At 36.2% G+C, this 15,656-nt stretch overlaps 1 protein-coding gene across 1 annotated transcript; it reads right to left on the bottom strand.

The window, feature by feature from the left end:
• Window positions 1-4,285: 4,285 nt before the first annotated feature.
• LOC110299225 (olfactory receptor 51G2-like) lies at window positions 4,286-5,248 on the bottom strand. Its single transcript, XM_021168871.1, has one exon. It carries the CDS (start codon window positions 5,243-5,245, stop codon window positions 4,286-4,288), a length of 960 nt encoding a protein of 319 aa, XP_021024530.1. The 5' UTR covers window positions 5,246-5,248.
• Window positions 5,249-15,656: the final 10,408 nt, after the last annotated feature.

Genomic DNA, 15,656 nt, shown 5'->3' on the forward strand with positions numbered 1-15,656 from the left:
TTAGGAGTTCTCTGGTGGAATTTTTAGGGTCACTTATATATACTATCATATCATCTGCAAAAAGTGATATTTTGACTTCTTCCTTTCCAATTTGTATCCCCTTGATCTCCTTTTGTTCAGATTGATTTTCAAAGTGGTTTTACCAGCTTACAATCCCATTAGCAATGGAGGAATATTCCTTTTTCTCTACATCCTCACCAGCCTCTGCTGTCCCCTCTTGTGATTGCTTTCTTCTCCCTCCCACCTCATGTGGTTGTTTTCTTCTCCTTCTCAAGTGGGATTGGGGCATCCTCACTTGGGCCCTTCTGCTTGTTAACCTTTTTGAGTTCTGTGGATTGTATCCTGGGTATTCTGTACTTTAATGCTTCTCAGCATTCAAGATTCCTCAGTTGAGAATTCTTTGTTTAGCTCTGTACCCTATGTTTGAATACGATTATTTTGTTCTCTGGAGTCCACCTTCTTGAGTGCTTTGTATATTTTAGATCTTAGCCCTCTATCAGAAATAGATTTTTTATATTTATTTCTCACTTTTATTTATTAATAATTTTATTTGTTTACATTTTAAATGTTATCCCCTTCCTGGTCTTCCTTTCATGAACCTCCCCACAACCCATTCTCCTGCCTTTTAACTCTAGGAGAGTGCTCCCACACACATCCACCCACCCACTCCTGCTTCACCACTCTAATATTCCCCTTCTTTGAGGCATTAAGCCTCCATAGCTCCAAGAGTCTTCCCTTCCAGTGATGTCATATGAGGCAGCCCTCTGCTACACATGTAGCAGGAGCCATGGACCAACGCATGTATACTCTTTGATTGGAGTTTAGTCCCTGGGAGCTCTGAAGGTTCTGGTTAATTGATACTGTTGTTCTTCCCAATAAACTTTCCTATTATAAGTAGCAAAATGAATGATCTTAAGCCCAAAATTTGAGATATTCAAAGAACTTATACTTAAATCCAACTTTAATTATATTTCATAAGTAAGCTTTATGAAATTTGCTGGAAAGACCACATCTGGTACTATTTATAATGGAATTAAGGCATTTAGGGAAATTAGAATGTGTTAGAGTTATTTTAATCCAGTGAAGCTATTCAATATATCTCTCCCATAGATTTCCCTAAAGTCTTATAACACAATCAAAAAGTACATATGAATAAAACAACAGAATTGCGTTGTTTGTTATTTTAATTACAAATAAAGCACATCAAATCATATAAAGAAAAAAGCACTTCCCTTGTAATCATATTATTGTAGTCAAAAGTTGACAATTCTCCTTAGATTTGTGTTAATTTTTAAATTTATGACATGGTAATATAGTTACAACATTTCTTCCTACGCAATTACAGTATATCATCCCACATTTTCAACTTTGCTTTTTTATTGTTACTTTATCTATGTACCAGAAAAAAAGAGAGAGAGAGAGATGATCTCAATAGGATCCAATGTCTTTTCCTGGCCTCCTGGAAGACTGCACACATGAGGTGCATAGGCATACATGCAGACTAAACACTCATACACACAAAATAAAACTAGTTAAAGTTTTTAAATAGGAAAAAGTCCGCGTTTTGTTTTGCAGCAGGGTGGCAAAAAGATAACACCAAGGTGTCATATGTTTCACAAAGCTCAAGAACAGGATTAGGGATATTTTCAACATAGAGAAATGATAAATGTTTGAGTAAATATCTTTAAACAGATTATAAATGTACCCAATACATGCATTATCAAAACATTTAATTTTTCCATCTCAACAGGGAGAATTGTAAGGTATCCATGTAGCAATCTGAATAACTTTAATTTAAACATTGAAAAACTGAATAATATTGCAGTTACATATCTGCATAAAAGTCTAAAAATCTGTCTTGTCATTTGTTGTTCTTGTAGAACCTGGAAAATGGGTATGTATCATATATTATTTCAATGACAGAATGGCACTTGTTAGGCTATATGTGTTTCAAACACATCAGTTTATAATGTTCATGAGTCTTTCCTCTATATCTTTTTAAGTTTATGAAGAGTAAGTCACACACACACACACACACACACACACACACACACAGGGTGGGTGATCTGTGAAAGTTCCCATTCCTTTTATATACATTTCAGTCATAACCCTAGTAAATAATGAATTATAATATTGTTATCACATCTGACAAATTTCCACTATAGAATATGCATGCCTCAAGAAATTGTCTCAATCATGTGTAAATTAGTCAGTTATCTGTTCAGTGATGAAGTCCTAAGACAGGAAGGGACAGTTATATGGATGGGTTATGAATAAAATTCCATGATAAAGTGTACCATGATTACTACTGTATTTGAAACTATCTAAAAATGACTCAAACTACGTATTGACAACTTTGTTACCTTTAATGATTCTCCATGAGTTGCCTGGAAATCCAGTGTTTTACTCTTACCTCTATTAAGTCCATCAGATGTTTTGTTTTATATTATTTCAGTTTGCATCAAAACAGTGGGGTTCATTGTCTAATTATCTTTAATTTATCCCATTTTACTGTTGTACTATTTCATTTGTTGACAATAAGATTCATACAGTCATTTTAGTTTTCATCTATATGCTAACAAACATGATTGATATCTTGGTTTATGATATATTATTTTCTGAGTTTTACCACTACATATTAATTGACACAAAACAAGTAGTATGAACTGGTAATCTTACCCACCTCCATCATACTGACAACAAAATGTGTTAGCACTTTCCATTTACATAAATCAGAAAAAAATATCCCAATTTGGCCTTAAAGATTGATATAACAGGATTTAGGATTATGATTATGGTTACTAGAGGCTGCAGAAAGTATAAGGCAGGAATGGGTAGAGAAACATCTTAATGTGATCATTGTTACAGTTGAACGTAAGGTTTAGCTCAGATGTCTCAACTCACTGTAGGGTGATTATAGTCAACAATATAGTGAATTGGGTAATTGAAAACATCTAGAAGGAACTGTTTACACCAGGATAAGGATAACGGTTTAAGGTAAGGAATGCATTAATTATCCTCTTTGATTATTAGGCAATCCATACCTGTATTTAAAAATGACCATGTCCCATAATTATTATATATCCTTTAATCAAAATGCTGAAAATATAATTAAGGAATATGCATATTTTAGCTAAATATTTTGCTGCAATGACATGTCCTATTATGCCATTTTCATATAGAAAAATGAGTTGATTTAATGAACAAATTTGTTCTGTTTAAATAAAAAATATATTCCAAAATATGCAAAATTCATTCTTAGATTTTTTTTTTAAATTCATTATCAACTCCACTAAAGAACATATATTTTAAACTTATCAACTGATATTTAAGATCAGGAACAAATACCAAAAGTACAGTTGATCCTCATTCTTTTGACTCTTTGACTTGTGCTACATAATGTACAGTGCTACATGCGTGACAGTTTGTTCCTCTGGTGACTGATGTCTGTCAGTCTGCTGCTTAGACTCTTCTATGCATGCCCCTCAAGTTCTCTTCATAATTGGACATAAATGAGACATTTAGAATATGAAGTATGAAGTACATAAAGAGAGGTGCCACACAGTGTTTGGACCACTCAGCTGTATCAGCTCTCATGTGCTTGACTTTTAAGTTATTTCATGCAATTGGTTGTGTTCAAGACTACTGAGCACATTACCTGTGTGCATAAGATTGCATACAGGCAAGGAGATTAGTCTGACATTGTTTTTATTCTTATGTCATTTTAAAACTGTTTTGCTAAATGTAACAACAACAACAACACAAAAAAGTTTGATTCAATAGCTATGGCATCTTTGAAATTTATATTAAGAAAAAATATGGTCACATCAAAAGGGTGAATAGCATGACTTGTGCTCACCTAGCATAGATGTTTAAATTGCCATACACTTATAAAAAATTTCTTTTAGAGACACAATATTTATCCTTTCAATATTTCATGAGTATATCTTTCAATATTTTACTAAGCAAATGCTTAATGAATTGAAGATAATGCATTTATAGTAATTGAAGCACATTGGAAAAAGACAAATAATTGTCCTTTTAAAGATTACACCTAATTATATATTTTCAAAATGCTTCTATATAAAAAAATTACAAACTTGAACAGTATTCTATTTGCTATTTTTTAATCCCAAAATCTAGTACAAATACTATCTGTATATTTACATGCCTGCAAACATTCTATTTAGTCATACATTCAGTTGTAATGTCTACATTATGTATCTTAAGTAATATGCAGAATAGAAACTATAGCTCTCTTCATGTTTTTATCCTCACGGAAGATTTAGTGACCCTGGATATGCCCAATGCTTCTTCCACCACACCGGAAGATGCGCCAAATCCTCTGTCGGATCTGCTTGGTCTTTATGGTATAAACAACTGGGTTGAGCACTGGAGGCGTGAGAAAGTGAAGATAAGAGAGCAACACACGGCTGCAGGGGGAAGCCCATTTGCCAAATCGGTGGATCATAGAAAGGCCGATCATAGGTGTGTAGAAGAGTAGCACAGAACAGATATGGGAGACACAGGTGTTGAGGGCTTTGAGGCGTTCAGTCTTGGAAGCGATCGACAGCACTGTGTAGAGGATCAGCCCATAGGATAGAACGATGAGCACAGAGTCCACACCCAGAGTGGAGAGAACCACAAAGAGGCCATAGGCACTGTTGATGCGGGTGTCAGTACAGGCCAGCTTCATAACATCTGGGTGCAGGCAGTAAGAGTGGGAAAGATGACGCTTCTGGCAGTAAGGTAGCTTCTTCAGCATGATGGGGGCAGGGATGTGGAGACCAATGCTTCGTACCAAAATGGCCATGCCCAAACTGGCAACCCGAGGGTTGGTGAGGATGGTGGCATAGTGTAGGGGACTGCTGATGGCCACAACACGGTCAAAGGCCATAGTCAGCAGCACAGATGACTCCATGATGGAGAAAGTATGGATGAAGAAGAGCTGCGCAAGGCACATGTCTAATGCCACCTCACTGACACCCATCATATAGATCGTCAGCATGGTAGGCAGTGTGGAGACAGACAGGCCGAGGTCAGTAACTGCAAGCATGGATAGAAAGTAGTACATAGGCTGGTGCAGGGAGGGCTCTGACTTTACAACCCATAGAATCAAGCTATTCCCTGCCAGAGAGGCAATGTACATGGTGCACAAAGGAATGGAGAGCCAGAGATACACCGCCTCAAGGCCAGGAAGGCCAGTCAGAAAGAATGAGGTGCTGGAATGATTGGAGTAGGACATTGTGACTGTAGTGGAGGGCTCCAAGATCAACTGTAACCACAGGACCCAAGCCTAGAGAGTTTCTGTGTCAGAACTTCTGAGAACTGATCTCTCACAAGGACTCTTCAAAATGTGTCTATCACATCCATGATCTACTTTATCACAGCATTTCTTCTAGTTTCTAATTAATGACACCTTTAAAAAGAGGAATCTGTTAATTATTTGAAGAAATTCTTTGTCCATAATAAGAGTGCATAAAGAACCTTTCAAAGATATATAATTCTTAAATTAGAATTTGGCATAGGTCTTTAGAAATGAGCTAGGAGTATGTTGGTTTCAAGTCTGTACTGCACACATTAGGAACTGAATTGAAGCTTCCTCCTAGAGGAGCTATTGTGTTAAACCTATGCTACAACCCCAGTCCCTCCTCTCTGTCAAGTTCTTCACATTCCCCTCATTTTCCAAAGGAACAACCATGATGAATTCTGTTACTTTTTTCTTTCACATATAAAAATAAATTAGTATAATTTGCTACATATGTCCTTGTTTAAAGCACTTTATAAAAAATTATAATCAGTATTCAAAATATTTTATTTTATTTGCATAAATATTTTGTATGTATGCATCCAATGTGTTTTCCTGGTGCCTGCAAAGGTCAGAAGAGAACACTGGATTCTCTGGAATATGGTTGTAAGCCACCATGTAGGTGCTGGGAATCAAACCCTGGTCTTTTGCAAGAGCATAAAGTGCTGTAAAACACTGAGTCAGGCACTGGCAGAGCCTCTCAGGCGACAGTTATATCAGGCTCCCATCAGCAAACACTTGTTGGCATCTACAATAGTGTCTGGGTTTGGTGATTGTATATGGGATGAATCCCTAGGTAGGGCACTCTCTGGATCGCTTTTCCTTTAGTCTCTGCTCCACACTGACAAATACAGAGGTGGATGCTCTCAGCCATTCATTGGACTGAGCACAAGGTTCCCAATAGAGGAGCTAGAGAAAGGATCCAAGTAGTTGAAGGAGTTTGCAGCCCCATAGAAGGAATAACAATATGAACCAACCAGTATCCCCAGAGATCCCAGGGACTAAACCACCAAACAAAAGGTACATGAAGGGACCTATGGCTCCAGCTGCATATGTAGCAGAGGATGGCCTTGTCAGTCATCAATGGGAGGAGAGGCCCTTGGTCCTATGAAGGCTCAATGCCCCAGTGTAGGGGAATGCCAGGACAGGGAAGTGAGAGTGGGTGGGTTGGTGAGAAGGGGGAGAGAGGATGCGATAGAGGGGTTTCAGAGTGAAACCAGGAAAGGGGATATCATTTGAAATTTAAATAAAAAAAAATCTAATAAAAAAATTGAGCTGTCTCCAAGCCCCATCAGTGGGCCAGGTTTGAGATTGAGAGGGATAAGCTGGGGAGTGATGGATGGAGAGAATATTTGGAGATAAAGCTGGAATTAGAGCCATTTGTGGAGGTGGAAATCTAGTGTAGTGGAAACTTCCTAGAATCTGTGAGGGTGACCCTAGTGAGAACACCTACTAGTGGAGGCTATAGAGTCTGAACTGGCCATCTTTTGTAGTCAGGCAAGGCTTACAATGGTAGAACTAGAATACATTCAGTTGTGTTGTTGGGCATAGGATCAGGTGCAGAGACTACACAGACAGGCATTATGTGAAGAGAGTTTAAGTTGGAGGTCTCCATTGAGTCCCTAACCTAAGAGACCAGGAACACCACAGAAAGGGGAAGAAAAGATTGTAGGAGTCAATGTGGATTGAGGATACCAGGAGAATATGTCAAGGCTCACACAGGTTTACAGAGACTAAATTGGTAAGCTTGGATCCTGCATTGGTACACACCAAGTCCTATGCATATATGTTAGGACTGTTAGCTTGAGATTTTTGTGGGATACCAAACAGTGGGAGTGGGTATATTACTAGCTCTTGTCTGCCCTTGGGACTCGTTTTCTCCTATTGGGTTTCCTTGTCTAGCCTCCATATGAGGGCTTTTGCCCTGACTTATTGTATCTCGTTTTATCCTGTTTTGCTTTTGGAGGCCTTGTCTTTTTTGAAAAATAAATAGAAGGAATGGATGTGAGGGAGAAGGGAGGTGGGGTGAGAAGAATAGAGGGAGGGAAATATTATATGGTTAGGATATATTATATGAGAGAAGAATTTCTTTTCAATTAAAAAATTCCAAGTCTATAATTTTGTCTCCTGCTCTATAAAAGGACCCAAGACTAGAAATAAATCTGAGTGAACTCCTAGTTGGAATTATGAATACTGTGGTCAGTAGCTGAAAACGAACACCAAATTCTAAACAATATCCTTAAAATTGTCACAAAACTATTACTTTTAAAGATTTAATTTTTACTTTTACTTATATGTATATGTATGTAGTTTTGTGCATAATAAACTAAATTTTTTCATAAATTTGTTTGTTTGTATCTTTGTTGTTGCTCTTCTTTCATTATCTTCTTGCCCCTCATAGATACTTAAAACCTAATCCAATAGTGAAAATTGAAAAGAAGCAACATGATTAATATAATTTCCAATATGTGGAGAAAATAAGAGAAAGGGAAAAGAGAAGAAAGCACATTAGCTCAGTGGCTCTCAACCTCCTAGTGCTGCGACCATTTCATAGAATTCCTCATGTTGTGGTGAACCCCAATAAAATTATTTTGTTGCTACTTCATAACTGTAATTTTTCTATTGCTATGAATTATAATGTAAATATATGACATGCAATGTATCTGATATGCAATCCCTGTGAAAGGGTCACTTGACTCCCACAGGTTAAGAACCACTGTACTAGACTGAGAATTTGAGGATTAAGAGGAAACATTCAATGGCGAGAAGACTCAGACCACCAAAGTCAAATCTCTCCCTTAAGAGTACTTCGTGTCATCCAGCAAATTAATAGCCAGCTCCATACTATACTAAGCATGTCTGTCTTTGCTGTAGAAATGGTGATGCAAGACTGGTAACTATAATATAAAGGGCAACCTGTAAGTCATGCAGCATTTTAGGTTCTCTTAAATAACACTGAGTCAATGTTTCCTGGGTTGAAGCCTCACCTTGATGTTTCAACGATGCCTTGAAATGGCTGTGTGGCACTCCAAAGTCTGAATTGCTGCCACTGTTGGAACTGTAGTGTAGACAGCTGATTGCAACTGTCAAAATTCCCACTGAAATAGATGTGAAAAAGAATAGGGGCACTTCCTCAAATATAAAGTTTGATCATTCCAACAAAGTATTGAAGTTGATTCCAGCATGCACATTTACACAAACTCAGATGTCTTCAGTATTAATAGTTAAGCACCAAAATCATGATTTAATAAATAATTATGTCATGAGTTTCCCTATAATTTACTGATAAAAGAACCAAATTAATTTTCACTAAGGTAATCTACATGTCTGCTAATCATTAAGGCTGTTGGAAGTTGATGAAAATTTGAAGTAAGCATAGAAATGTCTGAGGACCTTGACTGAGATGATCTGGACATCAAAAGGTTTCTCTGTTGGAATAATTCATATACTCAGCCTGCAGTATTTATTTAACTCAGAAAGAAATATTTGTATAATCTTAAAGGGTCTCCTTCCACATATAAATCACAGTAAAAAGGCAAAATACAGCAAATGTCCTTTATATATTTTCAGAATTTGTATCTATTATCTTTTGGAAAGAAATGACATGTGAAAATAGGCTGAACTGGACTATTTTAATTCTCTGTACATATTAAACTCAGATACTGCCTAGAAGGTAGTTTGTGATTGTATATACTCAGGTTCCCTTGTTGTTTAATTATTTGCATGCACTTTGTTGAATTTAATGATAAGCAAAGGAATATTGTTGAAAATTTGGGCTACCTGTTTCTGGTGGTGGCTTCAATACAAAGAAAACAGAAGAAACAGAAGTTAAATAAAAAACAACAGTTAAATATGAGAGATTTCTCTTAAAATGTCAATAAAATACTATGGGGTTAGGATTCATACCTTGGAGAGGTTCTGCTTTAGGCTGACTAGTAGAATTTCATTTAGTTGAGGTAGAATAGGGATAACAAAGTAAAAAAACCATCTGCTCCAAACTTGGTGTCTTTGCAATTAGAATAAATCTTCTCCCTTCCATACTCCAATAAGAAAATCAAACAAATAAAGTTATTCTGTCCAAAGGTGTTTTTGTGTATATTAGATATTGGTTTATAGCTTTACATACTTTTGTACCATGGAGGTTCAATCTTGACACAAAAGGAAATTTGTGAATTGTATTACTTCTCGTGGAATAAAATGAATACATGCACTCATACACACACACACACACACACACACAGAGAGAGAGAGAGAGAGAGGGACAGAGACAGAGACAGAGACAGAGAGAGACAGAGAGACAGAGAGACAGAGACAGAGACAGAGAGAGAATTCCATAGGACCCTAAAGTGTTTAGAAAGTAGTTAATGATTTTTAATATTTGTCTTAATTTCTCCTGTTTAACCTTTAAGAGATTCAAGGAGTTTTCAAAGATGATCATTCAAAGCTATAGAAAGAGCTGCACTCAACAGGGAGCAGTGTGGGTTTATTTACTCTGGCCATATTTCTTTTATCTCCCATCTTAAAAAAAAAAAAAAAAGAAAAAGAGGTTAAACTCTCTGAAATCAGCAACTCCACCTGAATATTCTTTTCCTAAAAGTCTTCTCAGTTATATAGTTCAGATCTGTGAAGGTAAGAATAGTAAGACTTCTAGATATTAGCACCATATGTTATGATTCATTTAAGGCAAGGAATTATTGCTGGTGGATTCTCTCTCTCTCTCTCTCTCTCTCTCTCTCTCTCTCTCTCTCTGTATCATGTATGTATGTATGTATGTATGTATGTATGTATGTATCTATCCTCTCTCTCTCTCTCTCTCTCTCTCTCTCTCTCTCTCTCTCTCTCTCTCTATCTATCATCTATTTTACATTTAACTTTCTTTGCTAAAATCAAATATTTGAAAAATTCATTAAGAAAGACACTCATCTGCTCTATGATATCTGCAGCAGGAAAGTCCTTTGCTTTATTTTAAATAGTCAATGGTTTTTCTTCATGTTTGTTGTTCAAATGTTTTAATACTGTTATTAATCTCTGAAGATGGATTTAGCTCTTTGGTTTTCAAAATCCATATTATTTACTCACTCAAAAAGAAACAAGGACAAAGAACATGTCTTCTCTTCCTCCTCCCCGGCAGTCCAGTGGCAGGGAGTATTCAGTGAAGAATAATTTTACAACCCATTAGCCAATACCCAGGGTGTCCCTTGATGAACACAACAGGGACCATGGGTTTGGTGGCAGCCAATGACTAACAATGCCTTTGAAAACAAGTTTCTCAGGTACTAAAGAGACCCTGTTGTAATTATAAGTAATGTGGTTCTTCAACAATCTGAGTTTTTATTGCTGCTGGAGACCCCTTAAAGGGTAGTTAAAATATACCGGGTCTGCTTAAGAATACATACTTTATTATCTTCAAGATGTGTATTAAAAATTATCTCTATTGTTTCCATTTTTTCAATAGCACAACTTTCAGCAGTTTCTATGTCTATTAAATATAATATAGTCCTAGTGCTATATAATTGTTAATTATATAATTATATGTGATTATATTTTATATATATATATATGATTAACAGATATCATCTGTGGTGATACCGTGTGTTTGAAATTCAACACATAATAGCTTTTGGATATTTGACTATTTTATTTTAACCTCTGAATTATTCCAATGTCTTCACTAGAATAACAAAAGACACTAAAAAGCAAAGGATTATATTGAGTATTAAATAGAGTATTTTATTTAAAAAGTCAGAATGCTTGCCAGTACTAAATCAATAGCTATTATTCTATTATTTACTAAAATTATTTGAATAAATAGTTTCATTATGTATGAAAAACACTTTCTAGTGTTTTAAATGACTCCTTAAACAGTTAATCAATTATTGTCATTAAATCTAAACAACAGAGAAAATTTTTAACATTGTAGTATAAATAAGTTTTCATAAAGTAAAGAATTTTATAAATTTACAAATATACCTCTAAAGTTGAACAGAAAGTAAGAAATTAGGCAGAATACAAAACACAAAAGGATGATAACTCATGGTGTTACCCCTTCATAAAACTTTGTGAAATAATATGTTTCACAATATAAATGCAAGAAAAAAATCAGAAGTATCAGTCTTAGTCATGGACTTACTTATTTGACAAGTCTATTATGTACATAAGACCCTAAATTTATAATACTTACTGGTTCAAGGTTATGAAGCTTTATCATGGGGTAACCAATGGCTCTTTCTATTTGGTTTTAGAACTGCACCACAGGAATTCATGTGTGGGTCTGTAAATATGATCAACAGCTATGACTATTGATATCCTAAGCTCTAGGGATAAATGTACTTCTAAATTGTAAATAATCATGTGGTTATACTGTCTTCTAATGCTTTGTATATTTGTACAGAAAGGATTGAGTTATTTTGAACTATTGAGCTAATAAACACAATTGTAGCTATGGTTACCTAAACAAGATCCAGCCAGTTTTTTTTTTTTTTAAATCAAATATGGTAGGGGTTAAAGAATGTCTCAGTGGTTAAGAACACTAAAGACCCAGCACCCACACGGCTGCTTACAACTCTTCAGAATGCCAGTATCTGGGAATCTGCTGCCTTTCAGTTATGTACATGGTGGTTATACATACATACAGAAAAAGAATATACACAATACAAAATTAAGTATATAAATAATTTCAAATATCCCAGCACCTAGTGGCTAAGGGCTTCCAAGGCTCTAGCCCTTGCTAAGGAGCTATTAACAGTTGCTGGTAATATGAAGGGAAGACCACTTTTCTTTGTTGGGGTAACCACTAATCGGTTGTTCATTTCCTAGTTGGCAAGCACATATATCTGCACATATTGGCATCACCAACTGGACATGATCATCAGTTTAAAAATTCTATATACTGTCAAGGTCTCTGTGAGATTATATGTGCATCAACCCTGTTGTGTCTGGAAGACACCATTTCTTTGAAATTATATAACACCTCCAGCTTTTACACTCTTTCTACATCTACTTCCACCTAGATCTCTGAACTGAGGGGAGGGGTTTGATAATTCTATCCCATTTAAGGCTTGAGGTATCAACATTGTTCATGCTTTGCATCCTGTTTAGTTGTGGGTCTCTGTATTATCACCTACTGTACGAAGAAGCTTCTCTGATGAGGGTTTTGTGATATACACATAAGACTTCCACAAGTTCAAAACATAAAAAAAAAAAAAATCCCATAAGAGAAAAGTGTAAACAAAGTCTCCACCTTAATCAAGAAGATATTAGTAATCAATACCTCCTAGGAAAGGAAAAATCAATTTTCTCCAATGGAGTGACACTGGGTATATCCACTATACTCTAAGAGAAAGTTCTATGCACAGGAAGAGTTGTCCAAAAAAAAAAAAAAACCAAAAACAAAACAAAAACAAAAACAAACAAACAAACAAACAAAGAAAAACCACTCCATTTTTATGTGCTTATTGTTTTGTTGTAGTTTCTATAATTTGTCTCCCTGAAAAGATGTGTGTGTGTGTGTGCGTGTGCGTGTGAGTGTGCGTGTGTGTGTGTGTGTGTGTGTGTGTGTGTGTATGAAAGAGAGAAAGAGAGAGAGACAGAAAAAGAGAAAGAGATGAGAGAAACAGAATATGAAGATATGGAGATAAGTATGAAGATATGAATGTAAGTAGAGAGGTGGAGAGGACCTAAAAGGAGTTAGAGAGTAGAAAATATATTGATCAAATTATTGTATCAAATTATATTGTACTAAAATTTTAATAATAAAAAGTATTTTATTAAAATATATTCTGTTAAAATTTTAATAATAAAAATATTGAAATTAAACAATTTTTTAAAAGACACAAAGTTGGAAGGTTAGTGAGTGTGTGAACATGCGTATACATATAACAATGTATTTTAAATATGAAAGGGAAATGTGATATTTTTGAAAGCAGCAATGTACATGAACAAAAGAATGGGGTTCTGATTTCTGAGAATCTGAAGTGGAGCAACTACTGCTTAGAAAGAAACTACAGAAAATGGAGTCCTCAAAATTTGCATAAGTCTGTAAGATCTAATTTGAGATCTTTAACAAGTTCTATCCTGAAAATTCATAAGTGATGGCCTGATGATAAAGTAGGTTGTAAAAAATAGGACCCAGGATTTTCACTGCTGGAAAAAGAAATTTCAAATAAGAAGTAATAAATATTTTTAAAGCTATATAAATAGGAGAGAAATTTGCACCTTATAAATTCAACAAACATTTTCATCAAGGGAATGTTATGAGGTTAGAAAAAAATACAAAATGTCAACATATATCTATGCAAAGATAACTTTAATAATATGATATTAATCATTCTCAAAATATTCCACTAACTGTAGTCCAAGTATTTAAAGATAGGAGCCTATATGGGCTATTCTTTTTTCTTTTCTTTGTCTTTTTTTCTTTCTTTCTTTTTTTAAATTAGATATTTCCTGCCCTGCTCCCCAACCTACCAACACCTGCTTCCTGGCCCTAGCATTCCCCTGTACTGGGGCATATAATCTTCACAAGACCAAAGGCCTCTCCTCCCAATGATGGCTGTCTAGGCCATCTTCTGCTACATATGCAGCTAGAGACATGAGCTCTGGGAGTACAGGTTAGTTCATTTTGTTGTTCCTCCTATAGGGTTGCAGATCACTTCAGCTCATTGGGTACATTCTCTAGCTTCTCCATTGGGGGTCCTGTATTCCATCCAGTAGATGACTGTGAGCATCCACTTCTGTATTTGCCAGGCACTTGCATAGCCTCAAAAGAGACAGCTATATCAGGGTCCTTTCTGCAAAATCTTGCTAGTGTATGCAATGGTGTCAGCATTTGGAGGCTGATTATGGGATGGATCTCCAGGTATGGCAGTCTCTAGATGGTCCATCCTTTCGTCTCAGCTCCAAACTGTCTCTGTAACTCCTTCCATGGATGTTTTGTTCACATGAAACTCAAGAAGAACAAAGACCAAAATGTGAACACTTTGCCCCTTCTTAGAATTGGTCTTCCTTTTTCGTGAGTTTCATGTGTTTTGCAAATTGTATCTTGGGTAGTCTAAGTTTCTGGGCTAATATCCACTTATCACTGAGTGCATATCATGTGTGTTCTTTTGTGTTGTTACCTCACTCAAGATGATATCCTCCAGATACATCCATTTGCCTAAGAATTTCAAAATTCATTGTTTTTAATAGCTGAGTAGTACTCCATTGTGCAAATGTACATTTTCTGTATCCATGTTGACATCTGGGTTCTTTCCAGCCTCTGGCTATTATAAATAAGGTAGCTTATTTACATAGTGGAGCATGTTTCCCTATTTCAAGTTGGAACATCTTCTGGGTATATGCCCGGGAAAGGTATTGCTGGACTTTCCAGTAGTACTATGTCCAATTTTCTGAGGAACCACCAGACTGATTTCCAGAGTGGTTGTACCAGCTTGCAATCCCTCCAGCAATGGAGGAGTGTTCCTCTTTCACCACATCCTTGCCAGCATCTGCTTTCACCTGAATTTTTTATCTTAGTTATTCTGACTGGTGTGAGGTGGAATCTCAGGGTTGTTTTGATTCACATTTCCCTGATGATGAAGGATGTTGAACATTTTTCAGGTGCTTCTCAGTTGAGAATTCTTTGTTTAGCTCTGTACTCCATTTTTAATGGGGTTATTTGATTTTCTGGAGTCCAGCTTCTTGAGTTCTTTGTATATATTGGATATTAGTCCCCTATCTGATTTAGGATTTGTAAAGATCCTTTCCCAATCTGTTGGTGGCCTTTTTGCCTTATTGACAATGTCTTTTGCCTTACAGAACTTTGCAATTTTAGGAGGTCCCATTTGTCAATTCTCGATCTTACAGCACAAGCCATTACTGTTCTGTTCAGGAATTTTTCCCCTATGCCCATATCTTTGAGGCTTTTCCCAATTTCCTCCTCTATACGCTTCAGTGTCTCTGGTTTTATGTGGAGTACCTTAATCCACTTAGATTTGAGCTTTGTACAAGGAGATAAGAATGGAGCAATTCACATTCTTCTACATGTGAATGGCCAGTTGAGCCAGCACCATTTGTTGAAAATGCTTTTTTTCACTGGATGGTTTTAGCTCCCTTGTCAAAGATCAAGTGGCTATAGGTGTGTGGGTTTACTTTTGAGTCTTCAGTTCCATTCCCTTGATATACTGGTCTGTTGTTTATCCCGAGCTTTTGTCCCCGCCGGCAAGAACACACTCAGGACAACCGGAATCTTCTGCNGCAAAGCTTTATTGCTTACTTCTCAGGAAGATCCCGACCCCAGAAAATGGAGTCCCTTATATAGCACTCAGCCATGACGTTTCAGCACCTGATGTGGCGTGACAGCTCTTGATTC

The sequence above is a fragment of the Mus caroli genome, chromosome 7 (genome assembly GCF_900094665.2).
Source record: "Mus caroli chromosome 7, CAROLI_EIJ_v1.1, whole genome shotgun sequence".
Taxonomy (NCBI): Eukaryota; Metazoa; Chordata; class Mammalia; order Rodentia; family Muridae; genus Mus; species Mus caroli.